General features: G+C 42.8%; 1 protein-coding gene across 3 annotated transcripts in view; it reads right to left on the reverse strand.

The window, feature by feature from the left end:
- The window catches only part of NBEAL1 (neurobeachin like 1), a 177723-nt gene that overhangs the window by 113529 nt on the left and 36244 nt on the right, over positions 1-27950 (reverse strand). For all 3 annotated transcript variants that reach the window (XM_073646438.1, XM_073646437.1, XM_073646439.1), the window contains exons 3-8: positions 14937-15028; positions 14145-14306; positions 8029-8110; positions 5156-5283; positions 3080-3162; positions 2916-3001 (exon numbers count right to left, since the gene is read on the reverse strand). In XM_073646438.1, coding sequence (XP_073502539.1) covers positions 2916-3001; positions 3080-3162; positions 5156-5283; positions 8029-8110; positions 14145-14306; positions 14937-15028 — 633 coding nt within the window. The remainder of the gene's footprint in view (positions 1-2915; positions 3002-3079; positions 3163-5155; positions 5284-8028; positions 8111-14144; positions 14307-14936; positions 15029-27950) is intronic.

Genomic DNA, 27950 nt, shown 5'->3' on the forward strand with positions numbered 1-27950 from the left:
TTGAATAATTAGCAGACGCCATGTTGCGTTTGGAGAGCCCCTGATGTGCCTAAACAGTGGAAACCCCCCACAAGTGACACCATTTTGGGAACTTAGCTAGATGTGTGGTGAGCACCTTGCACCCCCAGGTGCTTCACAGAAGTTTATAATATTGAGTCGCAAAAATAAAATTTTCACATTTTTCCCACAAAAAAAGTTTTTCATCCCCTAATTTTGCATTATCATAAGGATAACAGGAAAAATTGCACCATGAAATTTGTTGTGCAATTTCTCCTGAGTACGCCGATACCCCATATGTATGGGAAAACCACTGCTTTGGTGTATGGCAGGGTTCGGAAGAGAAAGGAGCGCTATGTTGGCTGGGATAGGCAGCAGACACCATGTCACATTTGAAGAGTTGCTGACATGCCGAAACAGCAGAAACCCCCACAAGTGACCCAATTTTGTAAACTACACCTCTCAAGGAATTCATCTAGGGAAGTAGTGAGTATTTTTTCATTTTTAAATTTATACTATTGGGCAGTGAAGAAAACATAATATTTTTACCACAAAAAAATGTTTTACCCTCAGATTTTACATTTTCACACAATTTTCGCGCAATGGGTAAAAATGGTGCCGAAATGTCACACAATTTCTTCTAAAAGTGGCAATACCCCATATGTGGCTGTATCGTACCGCTTAGCCATACGGCGAGATCTGGGAGGGACGGAGCGCTATTTTACAATTGGAGAACAAATTATTGTAGAATAGGCATTTGGATTTGGGAGCACAAAATTTTCTGAATTTCTTTTGGGGGGCAAGGGCCATTTCGCTTTTCCAGAGCCTTTCTGCTACCAGTAACTTGGAAGTCCCTTATATTTTTAACAGATGACGGACCTGAGTGGGGACTAGCTTTTTTTGAGGCCTGAGTTGAAGCTTTTATTGGGAACATTTTACGTAACATTTATCCGGCGCTCTAGGCTGAGCACTTAGATCGGGGTTTCCATCTAAATTTCCAAGTGATGTAATTCAGATGAAACCCCTGCAGGATCCATTCACTGTAATGAGGCAGCAGAGTTACTCTGGACTCCGTCTGGCCTATGTTTAGCGGTGTCCTTTTTTACAGAAGTGCACAAAACTGTGGCCAACCGCACTTTTATGCACGCCTAAAACAAATGACACCGTGGGATCACAGGCCAGACGGCATCCACAGTGGCCTATATCTGCCTTATCACAGGGAATCTTCCGTCATGGGTTCCGGCTGAATCACGTATTTCAGAGATTTACATGGAAACTCTGGAGTAAGTGCTCAGCGCAGAGCGCAGGATACATGTGAGCAGAGCCTTACTGGGATCTTTGGGAGACATAATAAACTAATCAGTAGCAGGTGAAGAATTGGTTTTATTTATTTTTTACGCCGTTCCTAGTGTGATATAACTGATTAGATTACTTTATTCTTCGGGTCGGTGCGATTACAGAGATACCAGATTTATATCGGGTTTTTGTGACTGACAGCTGTCACACACTAAAAGACGCTTTTTTTTTTTGCAAAATCTAGTTTTTGCATCGACATATTTTGAGAGCTATAATTTTTCCATATTTTGGCCGACAGTCATGTGATGGCTTGTTTTTTGCGGGACGAATTGACATTTTTATTGGTACCATTTGTGGGTACGTGACATTTTTTGATCGCTTTCTATTCCGTTTTTTGGGAGGTAAAATTAACAAAAACCAACAATTCAGGAATAGTTTTTTGAGGTTTTTTTTTATGCCGTTCTGCGTGTGGTAAAAGTGATAAGGCAGCTTTATTCTTAGGGTCAGTACGTTTACAGCGATACTACACTTACTGTATATTTTTTTATGAATTGGCGCTTTTACACAATAAAACAATTTTAAAGAAAAAATATTTTTTTTGCATCGCTTTATTCTGAGAGCTATAACTTATTTTTCGGCTGATGGAGCTGTATGGCGGCTTTTTTTTGCGGAACAAGATGACATTTTCAGCGGTACCATTTTTATTTCCATTTTGCTTTTTGATCGCATTTTTTTCCACTTTTTGCTTGGCGATATGATGAAAAAGCATAATTTTTTGCTCCGTTTTTTTATTTATTTTTATTACGGTGTGCACAGTAGGAGTTAATTAGTGTGACAGTTTTATAGATCGGGCTGTTTCGGATGCGGCGATACCAAATGTGTGTACTTTTTTTGTTTTGTCATAACTATACAGATTTATTGGTTTAATATTTTATTTTTATTTATTTTGTGATTTTTTTTTTAACAGTTTGAAAACATTTTTTAGACTTTTTTTTTACATTTTTACTTAGTCCCTGTATGGGACATTAATTTTTATTTTTCTAATCACTGTTCTCATGCAATGCAATAGACATGTATTGCATTGCATGAGAACTTTGCTGACAGTTTCACACTGTCTGTCTCCTGCTAGACTTCAGCTGCAGGCTGAGCCTAGCAGGACACCATATATGGCAGATCCGGAGGCGGTCATGTGACCTCCGGCTGCCATAACAACGCCAGGTCCTGAAAAACATCAGGGGGCCATCGGAGAGGTAAGTGGACGACCCCCTCTCCTCTCACTATCTTCTAAATGCCGCGATCACTATAGATCGCGGCATATAGAAGATAGCAAAGGGTTAACATCATTGGGACCTGATCCAATCAGGTCCCGATGATGTCCCCTGTCAGAGCTGTCGCTCTGAACCGCAACCGCAGCACTTGCAGGACCACCAACGGTTCATAAACGTCGGCGCTGCACAGAGCCCAGGCAGCACCGACGTTTATGTACAGTGGGCGGTCTGGAAGCGGTTAAGTTTATGTCAGTTTGGTAGTCCCGATAAAACTATAGGAAATACCTAAATATCTCAAAGCAATAAACATAAAACACTATGCGGGACACTATGTGGGAGAAGGTGTCAACTTACTTGCCCACCAGATAAAACAGCTCCAAACAGATGCAATAAGCAGCACTTTAAACTTTCCTTGAGATGTTCACTTTCTTGGAAACATTCTGAAACATAAAGATGTCATCTATAAACCTCATCCAATAAAAAGACACTATTAATCCTTATGTAACATTGTCACTCACGGTAAAAGAAGGGAATGAATTCTACGGTTAGCGGAGCGGCTTTGTATTTCTGTCTGCTCTTTTCCACAGGACTGATGCTTCGTCTGAAAGACAATGCGATTCAATATTAGTAGCTGCAGTAGTCAAGCTGAGAAATGTTAATCACTCGGTAGGTCATTAGAACTTAAAATTTTGCAGATATCACATTAACATTGACAGCAAACGAAACATCTACCCACCCTCCGACCCCACTACTCAGCCGGTGGAATCAGAAATGCTCTTGTTCATTACAACATTTTGGAAAATAGTTGAGGGGATAAAAAAAAAAAAAAAGGTGCAAGAAAAGTGACTTATAGGTTTTGAACAGGCAATATTGTTTCTTTCTCTTCATACTGCAGTGAAAAGGAAGTTAAATATTTACAACTATATTTTGTATCGAGGCATGTAACATACGAGGTTGCCCACCTTTGGAGACAAATGTTTTTTCCATGTTAAATGCGATGTATTTTTGCCTTACTTTCTGTTGCACTGTCTATTGCTGAATGGGTTAAAGGGGTATTCTCAAGTTATTAAAATTGACTTAATTATTTAGATAGCATGAAAATACTAAAGTTTGCAACTTGACTTGCTTTTCTATCTGCTGTCATTCTAATGCAATGAGATCTTTCATCTTTCGTAGTGTACAGCTGGTTTTTATGGAGCGTGTCCATTAGTTCCTGCTCAGACCCTGTATAAGTGCGCCCAGCAGTTACATTTCAGGAGAGAGGATGACTCCTGATATCCCAGCCACCTCTCTCCAGTCCATTGATTTCTATACAGCAGTTAGCTGCTCACCTCCCTCCCTCTACGCTGCTGACAATCTGCAGGTTAACAGCGTTATTATGCTGCATGGCGCCTGCACATAGCCAAATGCAGAGGGAAGAAAATTAACTTTATTCTAGCCGGAAGCATTCGGTTTAAGTCACAGGGGCGGCATCGGTTCAGTCACCGGTCTGAGGATACACAGCGGCAGCTGTAACTGCTCCCCAAGCCCTGACAGCTGAGCCCCAATGCAGAGCCAGTGTAAGTCAGTCCCGCATGGGCAGCACGGTGGCTCAGTGGTTAGCACTGCAGCCATGCAGTGCTGGGGTCCTGGGTTCAAATCCCACCAAGGACAACATCTGCAAGGAGTTTCTATGTTCTCCCATGTTTGCGTGGGTTTCCTCCGGGTTCTCCGGGTTCCTCCCACACTCCAAAGACATACTGAATACTGATAGGGAGCGAAGATTGTGAGCCCCAATGGGGACAGTGCCCATAATGTCTGTAAATTGTCTGAATTGTAAAGTGCTGCAGAATATGTTGGCGCTATATAAATAAAAAGATCATTATTATTAGTGCCGGGGGCGTGGTTACAGCCGTTGCTCTCTATACTCAGAGCGGTGACTGAACCGGCGCAGCCCCTGTGACTGAAACCGAATGCTGCCAGGGAGAATAATGCTCATTTCCTCCCTGCAGCCTTTGGCTATGTGCAAGCGCAGCGCAGGTTCTAACGCTATTAACCTGCAGATGAATAGTTTTTTTTTTTTCTGGTGACAGGTTCCCTTTAATTCCTGTGAAGCACCTGAAAAGTTTATAAACTTCTTGAATGTGGTTTTGAGCTCCTTGAGGGGCGCAATTTTTAGAATGTTGTTACTTTTGGGTATTTTCTGAAATATAGACCCCTCAAAGTCACTTCTGATGTGATGTAGTCCCTAAAAAAAAAAAAATGATTTTGTAAATTTTGTTGGAAAATTGAGAAATTGCTTGTCAACTTTTAACCGTTCTAACTTCCTAATAAAACAATCTCAGAATCACTGTGATCCATTGAAGTGTTCCAGAGAGGTTACCACAAAGTGACACTGGTCAGAATTGTATCATTTGGTCTGGTTATGGAGTGCTACTCTGTCAGAAAATTCTACACACGAGAAGTCTGTTGTGCAGGCACTGCTCAGTACTCCGAAAATCATGTGACATACGTATGTTGTATACGTCTAAACACCGGGCAATGACAATTGTAAATGCGGCATCTTCTCATGTAGCTAGAGGTGGAATGCTTTATACATTCTTCATGACACGTACCCAGACACAATATTCCGCCAGTTCCGATATGGGTCATAGAGGCTTTCACAAAACACCAAAGCATGTCTTACAAATTCTTCTACAGGGGCTTGGTCCGTGACTTCTTTTTCCTTCGTCTTACTTTTAAGCTGCAAAAGAGTCATCATTTATTACTACTTACTGACATCCTAGAAAGTACACCTATGTCTAGAAAATTAGAATAGTTGCCATAATTTAGAAATTGGGTCTTATTTACACTGATTGCTCCATCAATACAGAAGACACCAATGTGGCTGAGCGCAATTACCAAACCTTGTAATTACTGGTATAACTTTTATAACAGTAAGCAAATGGACCCGTCAGAAATCCTGAGGTTTAATTTAGTAAATGCTTGAATCTTGCAAATCAACAGCTGTTAGACCACATTCACACGTTCAGTATTTGGTCAGCATTTTCCATCAGTATTTGTAAGCCAAAACCAAGAGTGGGTGATAAATACAGAAGTGGTGACGTGTTTCTATTATACTTTCCCTCTGATTGTTCCACTCCTGATTTTGGCCTACAAATACTGATGTAAAATACTGACCAAATACTGAACGTGTGAATGTGGCATTAGAAGAAGTAGGTATAGTGGGTGAAATAAGTATTTCCAATTTTCTAAGTAAATATATTTCTAAAGGTGCTATTGACATGAAATTCTCACCATATGTCAGTAACAACTCATCCAATCCACACAGGCAAAAAAATCAACCATAGATGTCCATAAATTAAGTTATGTGTAATAATGAGAAATGAGACAGGGAAAAAGTATTGCACACATGAAGAAAGAGGTGCAAAAAGCCATGGAAAGTCATGGCAACAGCTGAGATCTATCAGTAATTAGAAAGCAATACTGCCACTTAGTGAAAAATAATATCAGCTAATTAACTGATAGACTATAAAAAGGTGTCTCATTACCAAGGTGTTAAACAAGAAACATCTCATTATTAGTAAGACCAGTGAGCTGTCTCAAGACCTTCACAACCTTATTGTTACAAAACATACTGATGGCATTGGTTACAGAAGAATTTCTAAACTACTGAAGGTTCCAGTGAGCACAGTTGGAGCCATAATTATGAAATAGAAAGAACATCAGTGAAGTTGGAGGCTCTGCCATCTATTGAGGCAAGCTGCTGAGTTCTCTGATTGGCTGATGAGCTGGCGACATGACGTCAGTGCTGAAGACAAAAAACATCGGGAGAAGCGATAGAAACTTAGCCCAAGAAGGGCAAGTAAGACACAGTTTGCTTGTTTTTTAGGACAAACTGTGCAAGGGTTTCAGAAAAAGAAAAAATGCTTTAAAAAGGGAATCTGTCAGCAGGTTTTTGCTCTGTAATCTGAAGACAGCAGGAGATAAAGGCTGAAACACAGAATTCAGGGATCTGTCACTTGTCAAAGTGTGTGCTGCAGTTTACTAACTGTGAAGGATTTATCACTAAGATGTTAACATTGCCGGACTACACTAGCAACGCCCCTACCTGTGACAAGCACCTCACTGTGTATAGCCATTGTATATAGAGAGCCTGATGTGGGCAGGGGGAGCTTTCTCACCTCTGCTTCATTCTAAATCTAAACGCTCTGATCGTGTGGGGACTGATACACCCAGTGATACATCGTTGGATTCACCTTTTCATTGCCTACATTCATAGGCGGATTATAATGAGGGCAATCTGGGCTACCGCCCAGGGCCCGGGTCTCCGGGGGGGGGGGAGCCCATGTGTATAGATGGCTACGTGAGGCCTCCCGCTGTGTATAGATGCTACGTGCGGCCCCCTGCTGTGTATAGATGGCTACATGTGGCCCCCTGCTGTGTATAGATGGCTATGTGCGGCCTCCTGCTATGTATAGATGGCGCCGTGTGGCTCCCGCTGTGTATAGATGGCGCCGTGCGGCCTCCTGCTATGTATAGATGGCGCCGTGGGGCTCCGTGCTGTGTATAGATGGCGTTGTGCGGCTCCCTGCTGTGTATAGAAGGATTATGTGGCAGCTCATATTTTATGCAGGGTCTCATACTGTATATAGGGGATGTCAGCATACATAATTGTGCTCAATATTAAGTCACAGTTAATGTAAAAAAATGATTCTAATATATTAATATTGTGCCAAATGAATTTCACGTGAACTATCACATGATCTATCAGAGGGGATCATGTGACATGTCACGTGATACATCAGGTGTGTGTGTTGTGGTGGGTGGGTGGGTGTGTGGCACGCCTTTTAAACTGCCTGGGGTCCTTGCTACTCTTAATCCACTCCTGCCTACATTACGCCGCTCTCAGATGAGGTAGCAAACATCTGCTGACCGATTCCTTTTAAAAGTGCTGACCAGGTTTTCCATTAAAGTCTGCAGTCACTCTGTGTGACTGCAGATTTGTAAATCCTCAGATTGCGTGATTTGAGGAGTCTCATGCTGGCGGCGGTCTAGTGCAGTTATGTAACTGCAAATATGCGATGTGCATACTCCCGGCCCCATTCCGACTAGAAGTGTGCGGCCTTGCTCAATTCGCTTGTTTTGAGAGAGCCTGTGCATGTCTACTTGGAATGTGACATGAAGTATGCATATCGCAGCACGCTGTGAGGATTCACAAGTCTGCAGTCACTAAAAGTGACTGCAGACTTTGGTGAAAAACCTGTACAACTTCTGTAATTCTAAAAATCAGTGGAGTTCTCAGCACTCAGATTCCAAGTGACCAAAAAAATTAGATATCATAAGGTTTTGGAACTTATACTTTTTAATAAGTGGCCCTTCTAGAAAATACTAAGTGTAGTATAGCCTTGGGATCTTTCAATCAAGGTAGAGATTGTAATCATCAGCCACAAACAATTTAAACCTGGTGTACACATAGCAAGATTACCTGCTGGACATATAGTGTTGTCATTGTAATCACATGGTTAATGTACGAGCAGCAGCCAATCTCCTCCACGTTGGACAGGTTCCTGAGGACAGACAATTAGATAATATTGTTGAATGTGAACTAAACCTTAAGGTCAGGCAACAATGTTTCCAGTGAAAAAGGAAAAGAAAACTGTCAAAGCTGCAGAACTCCACTTAGTAGTTCAAGAGCATTTGCGATGTAACACACAGCGCTCAGGAAAAGTCTGTGACCGGTACCAGAAAATGTCCTATATATACACGGTCATGCTGAACTACTGGCATCATGAAAAAAAAACAGCAACGAAACAGCAAGCTTTGGAAGGCTAAGTTTTATGGGTTTAGAAAAAATACCGAGCACTGATCAGAAAATACCACATAGGCTGATCATCACAATCTGACAAATATGTGGAGTGAAGAAACAAAAACGTTTCAGGCCTATGGATTTGCAATAGGTCTAGAGAAAGAAAGACATATTTTCGCAATGGTTATCTATATTATTAAACCCCCATTGCAAATAAGGTCCATTAGTAACATTTACAAACTTTCTGCCGTTTGCAATAAATCAAACAAAAAAAATTTAATAGATCAACACAAATATTAATGTAACAAGAGGTTTCGCCAGATTCTACACAAATGCCACAGATGATGACTACTGAAGCCTCGGAGTTATTTACCCCCCTTTTCATGAGAAGTGTCTTTAGTACTTAGTAGAGCACACGCGATGCAGCTTCTGGCAGCGTTCTTGAGGAATCTTAGCCCATGGCCTCCTGTTCTTAATCAAGACAGTGGTCCTTACAGTTAAAGAGAATGTCGGCAGGTATACACTGTCTGAACACTGTCTGAACACTGTCTGAACACTGTCTGAACATTTTTGCTGTGTTTATTTTATTTTTTTATAGCTTGGGTCGTTACGGATGTGGCGATAATAAACGTGCACTTTTTGTTATTTAGTTTATATAAAACAGCATTTTTGGGTGGCAAAATATTTTTTTATGCTTTATTTTTAATTTTTTTTTTTACAATTTTGTTTCCTCCAAATGGCCACATACAGTAATATTGTTTTACAATTAGCACCATAGAGTAAATCTGGCAAACATCTAGTAATGTGCCCCATCCTGGTGGTCCCCATCTTGCAGTAATGTGCCCCATCCTGGTGGTCCCCATCTTGCAGTAATGTGCCCCATCCTGGTGGTCCCCATCTTGCAGTAAAGTGCCCCATGTTGGTGGTCCTTATCTTGCAGTAACGCGCCCCATGTTGGTGGTCCCCATCTTGCAATAATGCGCCCCATGTTGGTGGTCCCCATTTGCAGTAATGTGCCCCATGTTGGTGGTCCCCATCTTGCAGTAATGTGCCCCATGTTGGTGGTCCCCATCTTGTAGAAATGTGCCCCATGTTGGTGGTCCCCATCTTGTAGAAATGTGCCCCATCCTGGTGCTCGTCTTGGAGTAATGTCCCCCATCCGGTAGTAACGTCCCATCCACGTCCCCATCTTGTAGAATTGTCCCCTGCGCTGTTCTTCACACACATAAAAAAGAAAAAAAAAAAAAAGAAGAAGATTCCTCTCACCTGTCCTCCGCTCCCTCTGCGTCCTTTGTGCACATGCGGCCCACAGGCACAGACCCCTTGACGATCCCAACCTGGACCAGGAGGAGCCGCCGACAGCAGCGCTGCATTGACGCGCAGAGACCGTCTCCCAGCACAGCATTACCAATGCCAGCTGCCGGCCAATCAGAGGCCAGCAGCTGACATCTGCGCATGGCAGTGATGTCATACGCCGCTGCGCTGGGATGCAGATATCAGATGCGGTCTCTGCGCGATAATGCAGTGCTGCTGTCGGCAGCTCCTCCTGGACCAGGTCGGTATTGTCAAGGGGTCTGTGCCTGCAGGCCGCATAAAGCAGCCTCAGGGGCCGCATGCGGCCAGCGTGTTTGAGACCTCTGCTGTAGGGGTTAAGGCTGTGTGCCCACGTAGCGTTTTCCAAGCGTTTATGCTGCGGAATTTCCGCAGCGGAAACGCTTGTAAAACGCTAGGTAATCCGCACCCCATGGTCCCCAAGGGGATTCCGCATGTTCTATGCACATGCTGCGGATTTTTCCGCAGCGTTTATGCTGCGTACAAAAATCCGCAGCATGTCATTTAATTTTGCGGAAGCGCAGCGGAACTCCCGCCATTGACTTGCATTGAGACGCATAGAAACCGCGACTGTACATTTGTACAAGCGGCTTCTATGCGTCTCTATGTGCGGATGGTACCCAGTTCTGGAGGAGAGGAGACTCTCATCCAGACCTGGGTACCATTGTACCTGTAAAAAAAGAATAAAATAACAAATAAAGTTTATACTCACCTGTCCGGCGTCTTCTCTCTGAATGCCGGCATCGCTTGAGGACCTGCGGTGACGTCACAGTCATGTGACCGCAGGCCCTTCACCGCTTTGTCTCGCGATATGCCGGCAGCCGGGAACCAGACAGGAACGAGCACTGCTGCACACGCCGGGGCCTCGGGGGTGAGTATAGCTTTATTTGTTTTAATTTTTACGGTTCACACTGTATAAATCCATGCTGTTTGCATGGATTTATATAGTGTGACCTAGTTGTCAAGCACTTTCCAAGTGATGCTATCGCCTGGAAAGTGCTTGTCAATCTGCATGCGGAAACGCATGTGAATCCGCATGTATTCTGCTGGAAAAACGCATGCACAATCTGCATGCGTTTTTTTCTGCCAGGGAGATGCAGAAATTTTCTGCTTCATTTCTGCATCGTGGGCACATAGCCTAAAACACAGATTTCAGCAATGCCTCTCTTATCAAGCTGAGGTTTTTGTTTGCTTACAATGATTGTTTTAGCACCAGGAGCTTATCATTGCTGTGCAGCTGGTGCCTCCTGGTCAGGCAACGCCCCCTGCTGTGACAGGCTTCTCACTGTCTATGTACATTGTATATATAGAGCCTGGTGCAGGCGCGGTTAGCTTTCTCAGCTCTGCTTCATTGTTAAATCTAAAAGCTCTTGTGTGAACGGCTGCACCCAGAAATCTAAATGATACCAGGATGGATTCAGCTTCTCTTTGCCGACATCAGGCTGCTCACAGATGAGGTAGTGAAAACCTGTTGATAGATTTCCTTTAAGGAAGCCTTCCCATTAAGGTTTTTTTTTACTACATCTGTGTCTATGTAGTGTAGGGTGTATATTAATGTCCTCACATACTGTCTCCTTCTCCAGCATCCAGCACCCTTCTGCTCCTTTTCTTACGGAGGTCACCGCTCTGCAGACTCTCTGCGTTACCCTGCGGTTTGTTTGACCTGGAAGTGGCTTTTATAATGGAAGTCTCTAGAGTGTCAGAACGAGGTTACATTGTAAGAGAGACGTCAGGACTCACACATTGGTAGTCTGAACAGCAGAGACGTCACTGAGAAGAAAAGCAGAACGGAGCTGGATCCCGGAGAAGACGAACGCTATTAACACATACACACCACAGTACATACACATAAACACAGATTTAGCAAAAAAAAAATCTTTATGAGAGTGCTTCTTTAAGAGACGAGGTCAGAGCCTTACAAGGAAAAGGATACAAAAATATACAAAGGCACTGAAGATTCCTAGATACATAGTCGGAAACATATTATAACTGGTGTTTCGTACACCAGCCTTAATGAGAAGCGAAGAGGAATAAAATGCCAAATGCCATTTTTGACGCATCTTATCAGTGATATATGTCTCCGTGTGCCTTACCAGAAATGTCATTCCAGTCAGTGCATGGAGTTACACTTCTGGAGTAAGAAACACTAGCACTATTGATGAATTTGATGGTCGGGTGTAACTACATCCCGCCATGGCTTCTCCCCAAATCCACCCAACACTTGCTTATGTCAAAAGTTGCAAATGTTTCTCGCAGTGTTTTACACCAGATTCTGCATAAAACTTAAGAATTTAGGCCATAGTTAATAAATTCAAAGTTAAAGAGAACATGACAACTGATTCATGCTGCCTGATACTGCTGCAGTTTGAGTCAGACTCCGGCTCCATCATTTCAGGCAGGTGTATGTTTTACTCTACATGTGTGCATAGGAGAGACCTGTCACTCAAAGAAAGTGGGAAGGGGGAAGTCGTCATGGACCGGCCTCTTGGACTAGTAACCCAAGCAGCATGGCCCCCTGTCAGCTTTCAAAGCTACATCTTCCCTGAAACATGGCAGCGTTTCAGAGTTCATAGCTGCCTGAAATGACTGAGCTTGACTAGGATTTATGCAGCCTGTGATTCTGACAGCATGGAGCAGTTGTCATGTTCACTTTATGAACAATGGCTACACTAGCTGGTTGTGGCTGAGAGAGGAAACCATCAGATCCCCGAGGAGGCAGGAGGTCAAACACTCTCCAATAACTGCAAAAGACCTGCAGGGAGATTAGGTTCTCAGTTTGCACAATAAGATGATTACCAAATACTGGGGGTCTCAATACCTGAACTACAAGCCACGCAGCTTTACTGACTCAAATCCACAAGAAAAATTGGTTTCAAAATTCTAAAAGCCATTTAGATAAGCCCCAGGTGTTTGAGGTTTCTGTTCTTTGGAGAGACGAAACAAAACGTGAACTTTTCAGACCTATAGATCAGCAGTATGTCTGGAGGAGGAAGAATGAAGAATACGCTAAAAACAACCCATACTACAGTGCAGCATGGTGGTGGCTGGGTGATGCTCTGGGGCGTCTGTTTTCTGTGGCACTGGAATCCTGCAGTGTGTGGAGGGCAAACTGAATTCAATAAAAGTATCAAAAAATACTACGAGAAAACATCATGCAGTCTGTGAGGAAGCTGAACCTCGGGCATCATTAGACCTTCCAATATGACAATGATCCCCCCAAAAAATGGCAAAACCCACCCAGGTTTAGTTTTAGCAGAAGTATTGGATGATTCTGAAGTGGTCATCACATTCGCTTGACTCGAATCCAAACAAAAAAAAAAAAATGTAATGAGATTTTAAGGCTGCATTGCAGTATACAAACCCAACAATATCAGTGAGCTGGAGGTCACAGCCCAAGAATAATGGACTAAAATCCCTCATAAATATTGCCAGAAGCTGGTGTCTGGCTATGCATCAAATGTTCAGCAGGTCATAACAGCCAAAGGGGTGCTACTAAGTACTAAAAACACTTGTTATGAAGGGGATAAATAATGCTGACATTTTTAAAAAACAAACAAACTATGCAATGGGGGTTACTCTGCGTGCGTGTATTTTTCGGTCCATAAGACGCATTTTTTTCTCCCAAAATTTGGGAGGAAAATGGGGGGTGCGTTTTATGGTCCGAACGTAGAGCCTGATACCTGAGAGTTGCGGTGGTGGTGGAGTGGGATCGCAGGGCCCTCAGTTCCCTCCCTCCTTCAGGAACTCGACGGCGGCAGAAGGGGTGAGATCCTGCGGGCCGGTGTGAGACGCGGCTTTCCGGTGTGCGCGACCATCTTCCTGAAATTGTGATCTACAGGAAAATGGTCGCCCAAGCCAGCGCATGCGTAGACTGGTAGCTCGGCCGGCCATATTCACAGCTTCAGGAAGATGGCAGCGCACACCGGAAAGCCCTCACACCGATCACCAGCCCCCAGGCAGACACCGGGCCCGCAGCCATCTCACCCCTCTTGCTGCAGCCGCCAAGTTCCTGAGGGAGCAGCCATCTCATCCCTTTTGCTGCAGCCGCCAAGTTCCTGAGGGAGGGAACGGAGGGCGCTGCGATCCTGATCCACCACCACCGCAACTCCCCGCTGCTGGAGACCCAGCTTCCTGAAGGACCCGGTCTCCTGTAACCCTAGCTCCACCGCCCCCCAGGTAAGATGGACTATAAGATGGACCCCCATCTTACAAAAAATATTTTTTTCCTATATTACACCCCAAAATTTGGTGTTCGTCTTATAGTCCGGTGCATCTGAAAAATACGGTATATATGCAGTTGTGTCAACTTGTGCAATCTCTTCTAATACATATACAAAATTGAATGTAGAATCACACAGCAATAAAACGCTCATAAAATCTCTACAGAAGAAAATAACCTTATAATTATATTGTAGTAATAAACAGTTAGGAAGCCGGTAACTACATAATGAGCAGCAATTCACCTGCAAATTATAATGAAAAATTTCACAAGTAGAAGAGACAGTGCCTGCTGTTCCTCCTCCAGACCGTCAGCCGTCTTCTGCACACAGTACAGCAGCTGGAGCCGGAGTACTTGTAAGATGTGGTCTGCAAGCATGGATATCCCCGGGGGCTCATCATCAACTCTAACCAGAAAATAAAACCGTAAAGGTAAGTGGCAATATTTAGTATGGGAACGGTATTCCACTACAAGTGCTGTTTCATTGGTCTGAAATACCATCAAAGGGAACTGGTCACATAAAATAACGCTATTAACCTACAAATATGGGGTTAATCTGCAGGTTAATAGCGTTCTGAACCTGCCTGGTGTTGGCACTTAGACCCCCGCTGCCAGGAGGAAATGAATTATATTCACCCTGGCAGAGTTTCGGTTCCAGTCACAGAGGCGGCGCTGGCGCGGTTTCTCTCATCGCTCAGAGCATAGAAAGCAGCGGCTGTAACCACACCCCAGCACTGACTGACAGCCGGACCTAATGCTGAGCTGCGGTCAGTCAGTGCCGGGCGTGGCTACAGCCGCCGCTCTCTATGCACAGAGCGGTGACTGAACCCGCACCGGCACAACCCCATGACTGAAACCAGGGTGCTGATTGGAGGAATAAAATTCCTTTCCTCCTGGCAGCGGGGATCTAACTGCTGGCGCAGGACAGTTTCAGAATGCTCTTAACCTACAGATTCACCCCATATCTGCAGGTTAATAGAGTTTTGTTGTTTTTTTTCACGTGACAGGTTCCCTTTAAGGCGTCATTCATACTTACCTTGTCGGTAACTCATCAAAGTCAACATCTAGGAATTGTTCATAGCTAGAAACAAAACTGTCCAACCAACGTTGCAGATAGTCTGGGTCTTTCTGTAAAACATAGAAAAATGTAGATCATTAAAAAAAAACTAAACTAAAATAATAAATCATATTATTTCATATGTTTCGTGGGAAAAATAATTACAATCACTAAAAACCCAATTCACCAAAGGTGTTTAGCAGTAATCTGGAGTAGAGAATACATTGAAATGTAAAAGAAAAGCTGCACAACTTCAGTTGTGAAAACACAGACTTTTGGCATTATTAAGCCATTGTGGGCCGAACTGGGTCTGGACAGGATGCGGTGAAGTCCAGCAAATTCATCATTAGCGACACCAAAGTGTACATTACACCAGACAAGTATGCCAGCACGTGGCTGGAGTAATATTTCAGGAGAAAGGCTCACGGGACTTGGCGGATGCGCCTAATTCATTACGAGGTGCACACTTCTTAATGAATTAGGAGCATCTGCTATGTCCAGATCAGTACTAGTAGCGTTTTGGACGCAGCTCACCTGTGTTGCGTCCAGAACGCTGCATTGTACAGTAGAAGCACAGTTTATGGGATTTATAGAATTCCCATCCCCGCTGTGCTTCTATTTGACGCCGCTTAAACTCACCGGCGGTGCGGCTTTAAGAGCCACAGCATGTCTCTGCAACAGAAATTTCCACAATAGAATGGATAGGATGCGTTAGCTCTGCATTGTACTATGAACACATGCAGATTTACCTGTGGGACCGGACGCAGCGAAAATACGCTGCGTCCATAGCACTGCTATAGCCTGATCGTGGACACATTACCCTTACTGCCTTAACCAAGCTTTATTAATCAGCCCCAGAGAGCATTTTGTTTTAATCTGTTTTCTTTCTGAAAGTTTTCTGCCTTTACAAATGAATTTTATATACGTTTCTATGATTATGGAATCTAGAATATCCAATAGTTTAGCACATATTCACATATTGGCTCCCAATGATTAATAGAACCTCATATAACATTTAGTTACATTTCTTCACTACTGTCTGTCTTAAAAGTGTTATTTTATTTTAGCTTTTATTGTGCGGTTTCAAGGTAACTGCATGAACATACAGCAAAAAAAATTAATTAATAAATTATATATATATATATATATATATATATATATATATATATATATATATATATATATATATATATATATATATATATATATATATATATATATATATACACACACATACAGTACAGACCAAAAGTTTGGACAAACCTTCTCATTCAAAGATTCTTCGGTATTTTCAAGACTATGAAAATTGTACATTCACACTGAAGGCATCAAAACTATGAATTAACACATGTGGCATTATATACTTAGCAAAAAAGTGTGAAACAACTGAAAATATGTCTTATATTCTAGGTTCTACAAAGTAGCCACCTTTTGCTTTGATGACTGCTTTGCACACTCTTGATGAGCTTCAAGAGGTAGTCACCGGAAATGGTTTTCACTTCACAGGTGTGCCCTGTCAGGTTTAATAAGTGGGATTTCTTGCCTTATAAATGAAGTTGGGACCATCAGTTGTGTTGTGCAGAAGTCTGGTGGATACACAGCTGATAGTCCTACTGAATAGACTGTTAGAATTGGTATTATGGCAAGAAAAAAGCAGCTAAGTAAAGAAAAACGAGTGGCCATCATTACTTTAAGAAATGAAGGCCAGTCAGTGTGAAAAATTGGGAAAACTTTGAAAGTGTCCCCAAGTGCAGTTGAAAAAACCATCAAGCGCTACAAAGAAACTGGCTCACATGAGAACCGCCCCAGGAAAGGAAGACCAAGAGTCACCTCTGCTTCTGAGGATAAGTTTATCTGAGTCACTAGCCTCAGAAATCGCAGATTAACAGCAGCTCAGATTAGAGACCAGGTCAATGCCATACAGAGTTCTAGCAGCAGACACATCTCTTCAACAACTGTTAAGAGCACACTTTGTGCAGCAGGCCTTCATGGTAAAATAGCTGCTAGGAAACCACTGCTAAGGACAGGCAACAAGCAGAAGAGACTTGTTTGGACTAAACAACACAAGGAATGGACATTAAACCAGTGAAAATCTGTGCTTTGGTCTGATGAGTCCAAATTTGAGATCTTTGGTTCCAACCACCGTGTCTTTGTGCGACGCAGAAAAGGTGAACGGATGGACTCTACATGCCTGGTTCCCACCGTGAAGCATGGAGGAGGTGGTGTGATGGTGTGGGGGTGCTTTGCTGGTGACACTGTTGGGGATTTATTCAAAATTGAAGGCATACTGAACCAGCATGGTTACCACAGCATCTTGCAGCGGCATGCTATTCCATCCGGTTTGCGTTTAGTTGCACCATCATTTATTTTTTAACAGGACAATGACCCCAAACACATCTCCAGGCTGTGTAAGGGCTATTTGACCAAGAAGGGAAATGATTGGGTGCTACGCCAGATGACCTGGCCTCTACAGTCACCAGACCTGAACCCAATCAAGATGGTTTGGGGTGAGCTGGACCGCAGAGTGAAGGCAAAAGGGCCAACAAGTGCTAAGCATCTCTGGGAACTCCTTCAAGATTGTTGGAAGATGATTTCCGGTGACTACCTCTTGAAGCTCATCAAGAGAATGCCAAGAGTGTGCAAAGCAGTCGTCAAAGCAAAAGGTGGCTACTTTAAAGAACCTAGAATATAAGACAAATTTTCAGTTGTTTCACACTTTTTTGTTAAGTATATAATTCCACATGTGTTAATTCATAGTTTTGATGCCTTCAGTGTGAATGTACAATTTTCATAGTCATGAAAATACCGAAGAATCTTTGAATGAGAAGGTTTGTCCAAACTTTTGGTCTGTACTGTGTATATATATATATATATATATATATATATATATATATATATATATATATATATATATATATATATATATATATATATTTATATATTTTTTTTTTTTTTTTTTTTTTGCTTTAAAGCAATGTCAAACACTTTCCAATCTGGGTGGGATACTTCAAGTTCATTCTGATCTCGTTGGTTGATAAATTGAAAACTAGAAATATTGGGACCCTTCCACAAGCACAGGTGGGAATATAACACCACCATGCTGATAGCAGGCTTTTGATTGCAGCTGCTCTGGATGACTTTTCGGTAGCAAAAATCTTTAAAAAAGTAAATATGGTAACTACAAATGAATTAGACGCCAATTATGTGGCACCTACTTTACTGTGCCCTTCTGTGTGTCAAGGTCATAATTTATTCCCTTGCTTGTATTGCAAATCATTTTCAAGTCTCCTGAGGAAAAATGAGCTGGGAACTAAGCCAAAACAGGGAGTGCAGCCAGGGCAGGGCAATGCATTCCTTCCATGGTGTAGAGCAAAATTAATCTCAAGTACGCAATCCTCTCCATGCATTTTCAGCCTTTGCTCACGTCTAATATGAGATCACCCATCGCACAGAGAAAAATCCAGACATGCATAGCAATTCAGAGGGCATGCCAAGCCCAAAACAAGGCGTCCATACACAATTTAACACTTGTTATATTTCATCTCCTCTGAGCACCCCCTCCAATATTACCAACTGTCATCAGTAGTAGAATGTATGTAATTATTTCCAAAGTCTGCACTGTGTTGGAGGTTCTGCCACGGTTTCCGTAAAAAAAATAAAATAAAAAAAAATAGCGCATATATGGGCAGTCAGTCATAGATCAGTGACACAAAACTACTATCTCCTAAGTCACACTGTAAGCTATCCTATGTAATGCAACTTTAGCCGGTCGCCTCTGCCTCCTACTTGTGATAGGTTTTTCTCGATCATCTCTTCCAAGCAGAAGGCAGTGCAGCCAGGGGAAATCCTTGTGAACCTACATTTCATGGGATACACAGGATATTCTGCACAAGGTACTCACAGACAGTATATACACAGTATACCAGGGGGTTCACTGTGCAGCTGGATCTCATGGGAATGCACACAGTACTCAGATCGTGACATAAAAGACAGTATAGACCTCGGCTTCTAAGTCTTTTCTACCAGGCCTCACCTATCTAACCAAGGTGATGCCTGGGCCTCACTATTTGTGTTCGAAGTCCATGCCAAAATTAAAGAAATTGCCGTATTTACCCTTCATTTATCTCCTGAATTTTATCTAATCTTACAAATAAGTATAAATTAAGTTAGTAACGTCGCTAAACCAAAGATGACTGCAGTCAGGTAAATGATTAAGCAATTTAAATGCATTGTCCAGCCATCGAGCACTGCCTTTCTCTTTATGGATAAGGAGGCATATAGAGGAAAGTGCTAATGTACAGTCGTGGCCAAAAGTTGAGACAAACATAAATTTGAGTTTTCATATAATTTGGCGAGTCAGTGTTTTTAGTTCGTTTAGTCAGATATTCCCATGGTTACTAAAGTACAGTTATCAGCATTTCATAAGTTTTTTTAAAAAAAAATTTTTTTTTACAAATACATCAACTTTATGCAAAGACTCAATATTTACAGGGTTGACCCTTCTTCAAGACTTTGGCAGTTCACCCTGGATTTGGCCCAGAAGCCTTATATAATCAGCTTCTGGGCCAAGTCCGGACTGATGGCAACCCATTTTTGTCTAATCAGTGCTTAGAGTTTATCACAGTTTCTGTGTTTTTGTTCGTCCACCTGCTTCTTCAAGATTAACCACAGATTCTCAATGGGATTGAGATCTGGGGAGTTTCTTTGGGCCATGGTCCCAAAATTTTAATGTTTTCTTCATCGAGCCACTTCGTTATCACTTTTGCCTTGTGACACGGTGCTCCATCATGCTTAACCCCTTCGTGACGGAGCCAATTATGTCCTTAATGACCGAGTCAAATTTTACAATTCTGACCACTGTCACTTTATGAGGTAATTACTCTGGAACACTTCAACGGATCCCCCTGATTCTGAGACTGTTTTTTCGTGACATATTGTACTTCGAGACAATGGTAAAATTTCTTCAATAAAACTTGCGTTTCCTTGTGAAAAAAACGGAAACTTGTCGAAAATTTAGAAAATTCTGCAATTTTCAAACTTTGAATTTTCATGCCCTTAAATCAGAGAGATATGTCACAAAATAGTTAACAAATAACATTTCCCACAGGTCTACTTTACCATCAGAACAATTTTGGAACTCAAATTTTTTTTTTTTTTCCGAAAGTTATAAGGGTTAAAAGTTGACCAGCGATTTCTCATTTTTCAAAAAAAAGTTTACAAAACCATTTTTTTAGAGACCACATCACATTTGAAGTGACGGAGGGATTTATATGACAGAAAATACCCAAAAGTGACACCATTCTAAAAACTGCACTCATCAAGGTGCTCAAAACCACTCCAGACCCAATTCTTAATATTTTCACAAGGGTAACGAGAGAAAATGGACCACAAAATTTGTTGTGCAATTTCTCCTGAGCATGCAGATATCCCATATGTGGGGAAAACCACTGTTTGGGCGCACAGCAGGGTTCGGAAGGGAAGGAGCCCCATTTCACTTTTTGAATGTAAAATTTGCTTGATTAATTAGAGAACGCTATTTCGTATTTGGGGGATCCCCTGATGTGCCTAAACAGTGGAAATCCCCCATTTTGGAAACTAGACCCCTCAGGGAACTTATCTAGATGTGTGGTGAGCACCATGAACCGGAGGTGCTTCACAGAAGTTTATAACAGAGCCGTGAAATTAAGAAATCAAAATTTTTTCCACAAAAATGTACTTTTAGCCCCATTTTTTTTTATTTTCACAAGGGTAACAGGAGAAAATGGACCCCAAAATTTGTTGTGCAATTGCTCTCTAGTACGAACATACCCTATATGTAAGGGAAAACTATTGTTTGAGTGCACGGCAGTGCTTGGAAAGGAAGGAGTGACGTTTGGAACGCAGACTTTGATGGAATGGTCTGCGGGTGTCATGTCGCGTTTGGAGAGCCCCTGATGCACCTAAACAGTGGAAAACTGACAAGTTATCCCATTTTGGAAACTACACCCCTCAAGTATTTTATCCAGGGTTATAGTGAACATTTTGAACCCACAGGTACTAGACAGAATTTGATAACATTAGGTCGTCATACTGAAAAATTTTAATTTTTTTTCATGAAAATGTAGTTTTAGCTCCAAATTTATAATTTTTGCAATGGATAATAGAAGAAAACAGACCCCATAATTTGTTATGCTATTTCTCTCGAACGTGATGATGCCCCATATGTGATCAGAAATTACTGTTAGGCCACACGTCAGGGCTGAGAAAGAAGGAGCACTATTTGGCTTTTGGAGCATAGATTTTGGTAGAATAGTTTGTGGGCGACATTTGCGGAGCCCCTGAGGTGTCAGAACAGCAGAAAAAAACAAATGTGACCCCATTGTAGAAATTACACATCTCAATGAATTCAATAACTATTATTAATTATTATTGATTATGTAACATCCATGCCAGGCTTTATTCTGGAGAACTGCAAATATGCCAGTTTAGTGCCCATACATTGTGCCCTCATAAAGTGTAGTGCCCCCATACATTTCTCCTGGTGACACACACCCTGTAAATTAAGCGTTCTCCCCGCTACAAAAATGCCAAAACATGTGGCCGCTTACTGCGGTTTAGGCACAGAGGGGCTCAGAAGGAGGGGGGGCATTTGGATTTGGGAGCGCAGAATTCACTGAGTTTTATTTGAGGGGGTGGGAGCCATGTCGCTTTTCCAGAGTCTTTGTTCTATCAGTAACGTGGGGCCCCCTATAGTCCCAGTGACAGATGACGTACCTAAGAGGTGGCTGGTTTGGTGTGGGATACATTAGGGGTTTCATTGGTAACATTTTGGGGTACATAATTTTTGATGGCTTCCACAATAAGACTGGATCGCCAGTCTACGCTCAGCACTTACTACGGGGTTTCCGTGTAAATCCCCCAAAAATGCGATTCAGACGAAACCCCCAACGAACCACCCACCACAAAGAGGCAGATGGAGACACTTTGGAGTCCGTTTGACATCAGCTCCGGTGGTCTCTATCTTTTTAGGCGCACACAGATCTGTGGTCGTCCATATTTGTGCGCTAAAAAAAAAAAAAAAAAAAAAAAAAAAAAACTTAAAATGATGGTATGCCGCTGGAACAGAGACCAATGTAAAGGGACTCCATCAGCCTCATAAGTGAGTGGCTCCATCTGGGTTTTTTGTCTGAATTGCAGTTTTGGTGAATTTACATGGAAACTGTAGCGCCGGCGTCCCTGCCCTCTGCTAGGCAGGGACGCTGTTCCCCTCACCTCTCTGCTCCGTGCCCGGCGTCCTCCTCCCGCTCTGCTGGCAGCGCGCGCTCCTTCCCGGCCACTGTGCTTAGGGCGCGCGCGCGCGCTCTCCCTCCCTCTTAAAGGGGCCGCGCGCGCCGTCCTAAGGAGTCCCCGGCCAATGGCCGGAGGACTTCACCATATATAAGGCACCTACTCCAAAATGGAGGTGCCCGAGCAATGTTGTTGCACTGTTCACTACTCTGCTTCAGCCCTCAGGTCCCGTTGCCAGTTACCTGCCAGATACCTGCCAGCTTGCTGTCTTATTCCTGCCTGATATTCTGCTACCTGCCTGCTAGCCTGAGGTCCGACGGTCTGCCTTACTACTCCTGTCAGTCTGTCTAAGGACCAGCTTGCCCGCTCACCTGGGAGCGCACATCAACTACCTGCCTGCTTGCCTGAGGTCCGACGGTCTGCCTTCCAACTCTTGTCAGTCTGTCTATGGACCAGCTTGCCCGCTCACCTGGGTGCGCACATCTGCTACCTGCCTGCTAGCCTACCTGGAGGCTCTGCCGTCACGTGCTGTGACCACCTGCCTGTCCAGTGACTCCTGCCCGCTCACCTGGGAGCGCTCATCTGCTGCCTGTCTGCTAGCCTACCTGGAGGCTCTGCCGTCACGTGCTGTGACCACCCGCCTGTCCAGAGACTTCTGCCCGCTCACCTGGGAGCGCTCATCTGCCGCCTGTCTGTTGGTCTTCCTGGAGGCTCCGCCGTCACATGCTGTGACCACCCGTTTATCCAGAGACTCTCGCCTGCTGACCTGGGAGCTCACGTCTACCATCAGCCGCCACAGGTCGTACCAACCCTTTACCCAGAGACTGCCCCGGTCACTTGCCGTGACCATCTGCCCGTTCACCCAGAGACTGCCCCGGTCACTTGCCGTGACCATCTGCCCGTTCACCCAGAGACTGCCCCGGTCACTTGCCGTGACCATCTGCCCGTTCATCCAGAGACTGCCCCGGTCACTTGCCGTGACCTCCTGCCCGTTCTTCTAGAGACTGTCCCGGTCACCTGCTGTGACTGCCTGCCTGGTCGCCACCCACTCCCTTACAAGGACCGCCCCCTTGTATAGTAGCTCAGAGGTTCCGCCTCCCAGACCAGTTACAGAAACTCCAATGTAAGCACTCAGCGGAGAGTGCAGAATAAACAGTTCTTATTTTTATTTTTTCGCGGTTCACCATGCGGTATAAGTGATAAGGCGGATTTATTCTTTGGGTCGGTACGATTACAGCGATACCAGATTCATATTTTTTTAAATGCTTTGCTATTTTTACAGACTAAACAGTATTTTACAAAAAAAAAAGAATATGATTTTGCATCATCGCATTCTGAGAGCTGTAACTTTATTATTTTTTTGCCGAATGATCCATATTAGGGCTTGTTTTTTTTCATATAATTTTTTTTTACATACGGCTTTTTGATCGCTTTTTATTCACTTTTTTGTGCGTCCGTATGATGAAAAAGCATCATTTTTGGCTTTTTTTTTTTTTTTTTTTTCTTCATCTTACAGCATTCGCCAAACGGAATAAATAACGTGACAGTTTTATAGAGCGGGTCGCTCCGGACGTGGCGATACCAATTATGTGTACTTTTTTTTTGTTTATGTTTGTTTTATCACAAACGCTGCGTTTTGAGCGGCGAAACTTATTTTAGTGATGTGTGCACTTTTTGTGTGTTTTATTTACACATTTTATTTAACTTTTTACTTTTTCACTTGTGAATTTTTTTTCACAAAGTGATTGTCACTTTGATAGCTGGTCTCATATTCTGCAGTACCTCTGTACTGCAGTGCATGAGACCTGTCAGTGAGTCATGTCTGACTCACTGACTGCCTGTGAGACCCAGTTTATTGCTGGATCTCACAGGCCACCGTACCCTGGGTTCACCACATGATCTCAGGGTACCATGGTAACCATCGGGCCCCGCGATTCTCATCTCAGGGGTCCGATGGTTACTAAGGGGGTTGCAAGACCCCCTGGTAAGCACTAAAATACCGCTGTCACGATTGACAGCGGTATTTAAGGGGTTAATCGGCCGGGGCTGATACTGCAGGGTGTCAGCTGTCATATATAGCTGACACCCGCAGAAATTGCCACCGCCGGGCGGCAATACTTACTTATTCCTGGCATGACACAGGACTGATGGTAGTGTTCACCTGTTCTTCTCCAGACAATCATTCTTTCAAATTTTCCAAATAGTTTGAAGGGGACATCATCAGAAAAAATACCTTTACCACATTATTCTGGTGTCCAATCCCTGTACTTTCTCCAGAATGTCAGTCAGTACTTGATGTTTTTCTTGGAGAGAATTAGCATCTTTGCTGCCTTTCTCGACACCAGGCCGGCCTCCAAAAACCTTCACCTCACTGTATTGTTTGTGCAGATACAGTGGCACCTGCCTGCTGCCATTACTGAGCAAGCTCTGCACTGGTGTTGAACAGATTTTTTTTATAGCTGAATCCTGATTAGGAGATGGTCCTAGCACTTGTTCTTTCTTGGGTACCCTAAAGACTTCTTCAGAGCAATTGTACCTCTCTTTGAAATTCTTGATAAGCTGATAAATGGTAGATTTAGTCACAATCTTAGAAGCAGCAATTTGATTGCCTGTAAACCAATGATGACTGTATGTGTTGGAGGTAACCAGAATGATTCAAAGCACGAGTCCCCTTTCAAAGCCACCAGTCTGCTGGTATAATTCTATCAGCATGACGAAGTGAGATCAGCTGCCTTGTCCTCGTTGACACTTTCCCTTGAGCTAATGAGACAATCACTAAAATAATGTATGCAATTCATTTTGTGGCTGGCATGAATTTCAGTGGAAATGAGGGTTTTGTGATTAAGTTAATTTTCATGGCAAGGAAAGAGTTTGGTATTTTAAGAAATTCATCTGATTACTCTTTATAACAATCTAGAGGTAATGCAAAATACCACTATGAAAATTAAAGCAGCAAAGTTTGTGTCAGTCTTAAAATTTTGTCCACAACTGTAGATATAATTGGACCTTATTTAAGATACCAGGAGTACTGTGATAATCGCATGATTCTTTACGGAGATTAACTGTAGAGTTATAAAACGTCTGGTCTCCATTTGTGAGTGCTGTGAGCAGAATCTCCTGTGTATTCCTAGGAGATGCAGCTGCACAATGATCCCCCCCTAGATTACACTATGTACACTACATGTTCAGTGCTGTATGCGGGGTAACCATGTCAGAAGCCCCTTAGTTGTTGGCGGGACAATTCCGGAGGCACTACAGTTTTCACAGAAGTGATGTTAAAGGCATTAATGTTATCTATAATAATCACTTCTGTTTTCTTACATAAAGTAGAAATTATATCTACATTAGCACTTTATGTATAAGGGGACATATAGAGGAATTTGAAGGGCTTGGCGGGGAGGGAAGATGTCAGAGCAGCTAGGAGGGATGTGAGATGCTGATGTAATACAGAAAGTCAGATACACAGGACAGACTGTATAAACCTACTGTCTATTACAGGAAAGCAAGCTGTGGACTGGTAGTCAGGCTGAGATCTTAGGACCCTGCTGACCACATTGAAAGGGTTAAAATATATGGATGATCTGAACAACATTTACACATTATGCTTAGAAATTCTGTTACACAGTCACTGGTACCAACTTTTCAGACATCACAATTTTGCCTGAAATTTAATTTGCAAAGCAATAGTCTCATAAATCTGCCATCTCCCATATCTAACGTCATTTTGCTACAAGTTATTACAAGGTAATCTACACTCATCAAACAAGAGCATATGGAGAACTGCAAGATCATGAGCGATACCACACAGCCAGCTGTTCCTCGCTGATATCGCCAGACAGCAAGCAGCCTCAATAATAGGAAACAGGTGCACAGGGAAAGAGGCATCAACTGCGGCCACTCCGGGGGTAACTATGTCAACCCAAACGACAAATAGTGACCATAAGAGAATGGCGGACAGTGATTTCATGAATAGTACACGTCAGGAAGCACAACCCTATGCTCATATTCCATGTAAAAACACTTTTTCCCTGAAAGTGTTCTCACCAAAATACGCAACAGCAATCTACTTTGAATATTGCATATATTTTTTTAATGTAATTTTTCCCCTTTTTATGTCGTTTTGGTGCAAATTTGAAGCGGGGGCTTGTGTGTTTTTCGTGTGGTAAGGCTGGGACTCTGCACTTAAAATTGCAACTGCTTTTTTCAGGCTTCTTATAGAAGAATATATGGAAAAAAAAGTGGCGCAAAAAATGCAGAGATCAACAGCGTCACTAAGAATACGGTGAGCATATGTCTTCATGAGATCACAGCCACTTGCCTTGACCCGTTACGAGAACAACGTCGGTCTTGATAAATCGGGGCCTTCTTCCACATTTTATGCTGACCCAGGAAGCATAACCTTGGGACTGGATTACCTTTAAATCTCTGGTCATCCTGGAGATGGAGTAATGTAGACGGTCCTACCCAATGTCTGACAGCTATTTCTCTATGTATACTCTTACAGGAAGGACTGTGAATCATTGGGAAGGACCCTAGAATTAGCATAAATTTAAAACAAGTTATCAATTATCCATAGGGTAGGTGATAGCTGACTGATTGGTGGAGGTCTGAACGCTGGGACCAGTACTGATTGTCAGAATGGGAAAGTTTTATCCCTAGTACAAAATGGAGCGTCAGATCAGTGCTCGACTACTTCTCCATTCATTCTCTCGGAGGCTGCCGAGAAAAGCCGTGAGCAGCCTCAGAAACACAACAAGGAATGAATGGAGCGCAGATAGAGCATGTGCACTTCTGCACCATTGTAAAAGCTCCCCTCAATGATAATCAATGCTGATCCCAGCGCTTGGATTCCCAACGATTGACAAGTTACCACCTATCATGTGGATGTTTTTTTGGTTGTGTTTTTTTAAATCAGACAGCATTTTACTAAAACTTTTCTAAAAAAAAAAAAAAAAAAAAAAAAGCTGTGCAACTTGCTCAGCTCTCCCAGCTCTATAAAATATCATGCCTGCAGATTACACTTTTTTCATTGTGACAAGTTTCCTTTCAGAACGAAAAAAAAAGAAAAATAAAATAAGTAAAAAGGGAATGTGCTGGCAAGTTCAGCGAGACCAAAAGTCCAACTGAGCACAGAAGACACCAACGTGGATGATGACAAAATACTTTCCTGTAAAGCAGATCTGTCGTTAGGTTTCACAATACAAACTGCATGTTGCATATTAAGAATCCCTTGGACCTTATGAGGCTGCTGTACTTACTTTGAAAATCCGTGTCAGAATGACTGAATAATCCTCACATTAAGAGGAGCTTTTTAGGACTCCATCTGTAAAAAGAAATAGCCAATAGTGTATTCAAGGTCCGCCCACACAGATGCATAAGAAAACTTGGCACTCACAGTAGAGGAAATTAAATAAATGATTTAATATGCAATCCAACAATAAGGTTCACAAACATTTCGGTCTACATTAGACCTTCCTCATTGTGCCTATTGTCCAACTGAAAAAGATATCACATTGCGTTTATCCCCCTGCGCCAGCTAGGAAGTGCTGAACGCGATATCCACCGCTGGTTCAAACAGGCGCTCTAGCAGCGCTTCCTAGCTGGCCCAGGGGGATAAACGCAATCTGGTATCTTTTTCAATTGGACAAAAGGCACACTGGGGAAGGTGTAATGTAGACCGAAACTTTTCTGAACCTTATTGTTGGATTGCATATTAAATCATTTAAT

This window comes from Phyllobates terribilis, unplaced genomic scaffold (assembly GCF_046119375.1).
Source record: "Phyllobates terribilis strain yellow unplaced genomic scaffold, ASM4611937v1 Scaffold_9__5_contigs__length_417890890, whole genome shotgun sequence".
Lineage (NCBI taxonomy): Eukaryota > Metazoa > Chordata > Amphibia > Anura > Dendrobatidae > Phyllobates > Phyllobates terribilis.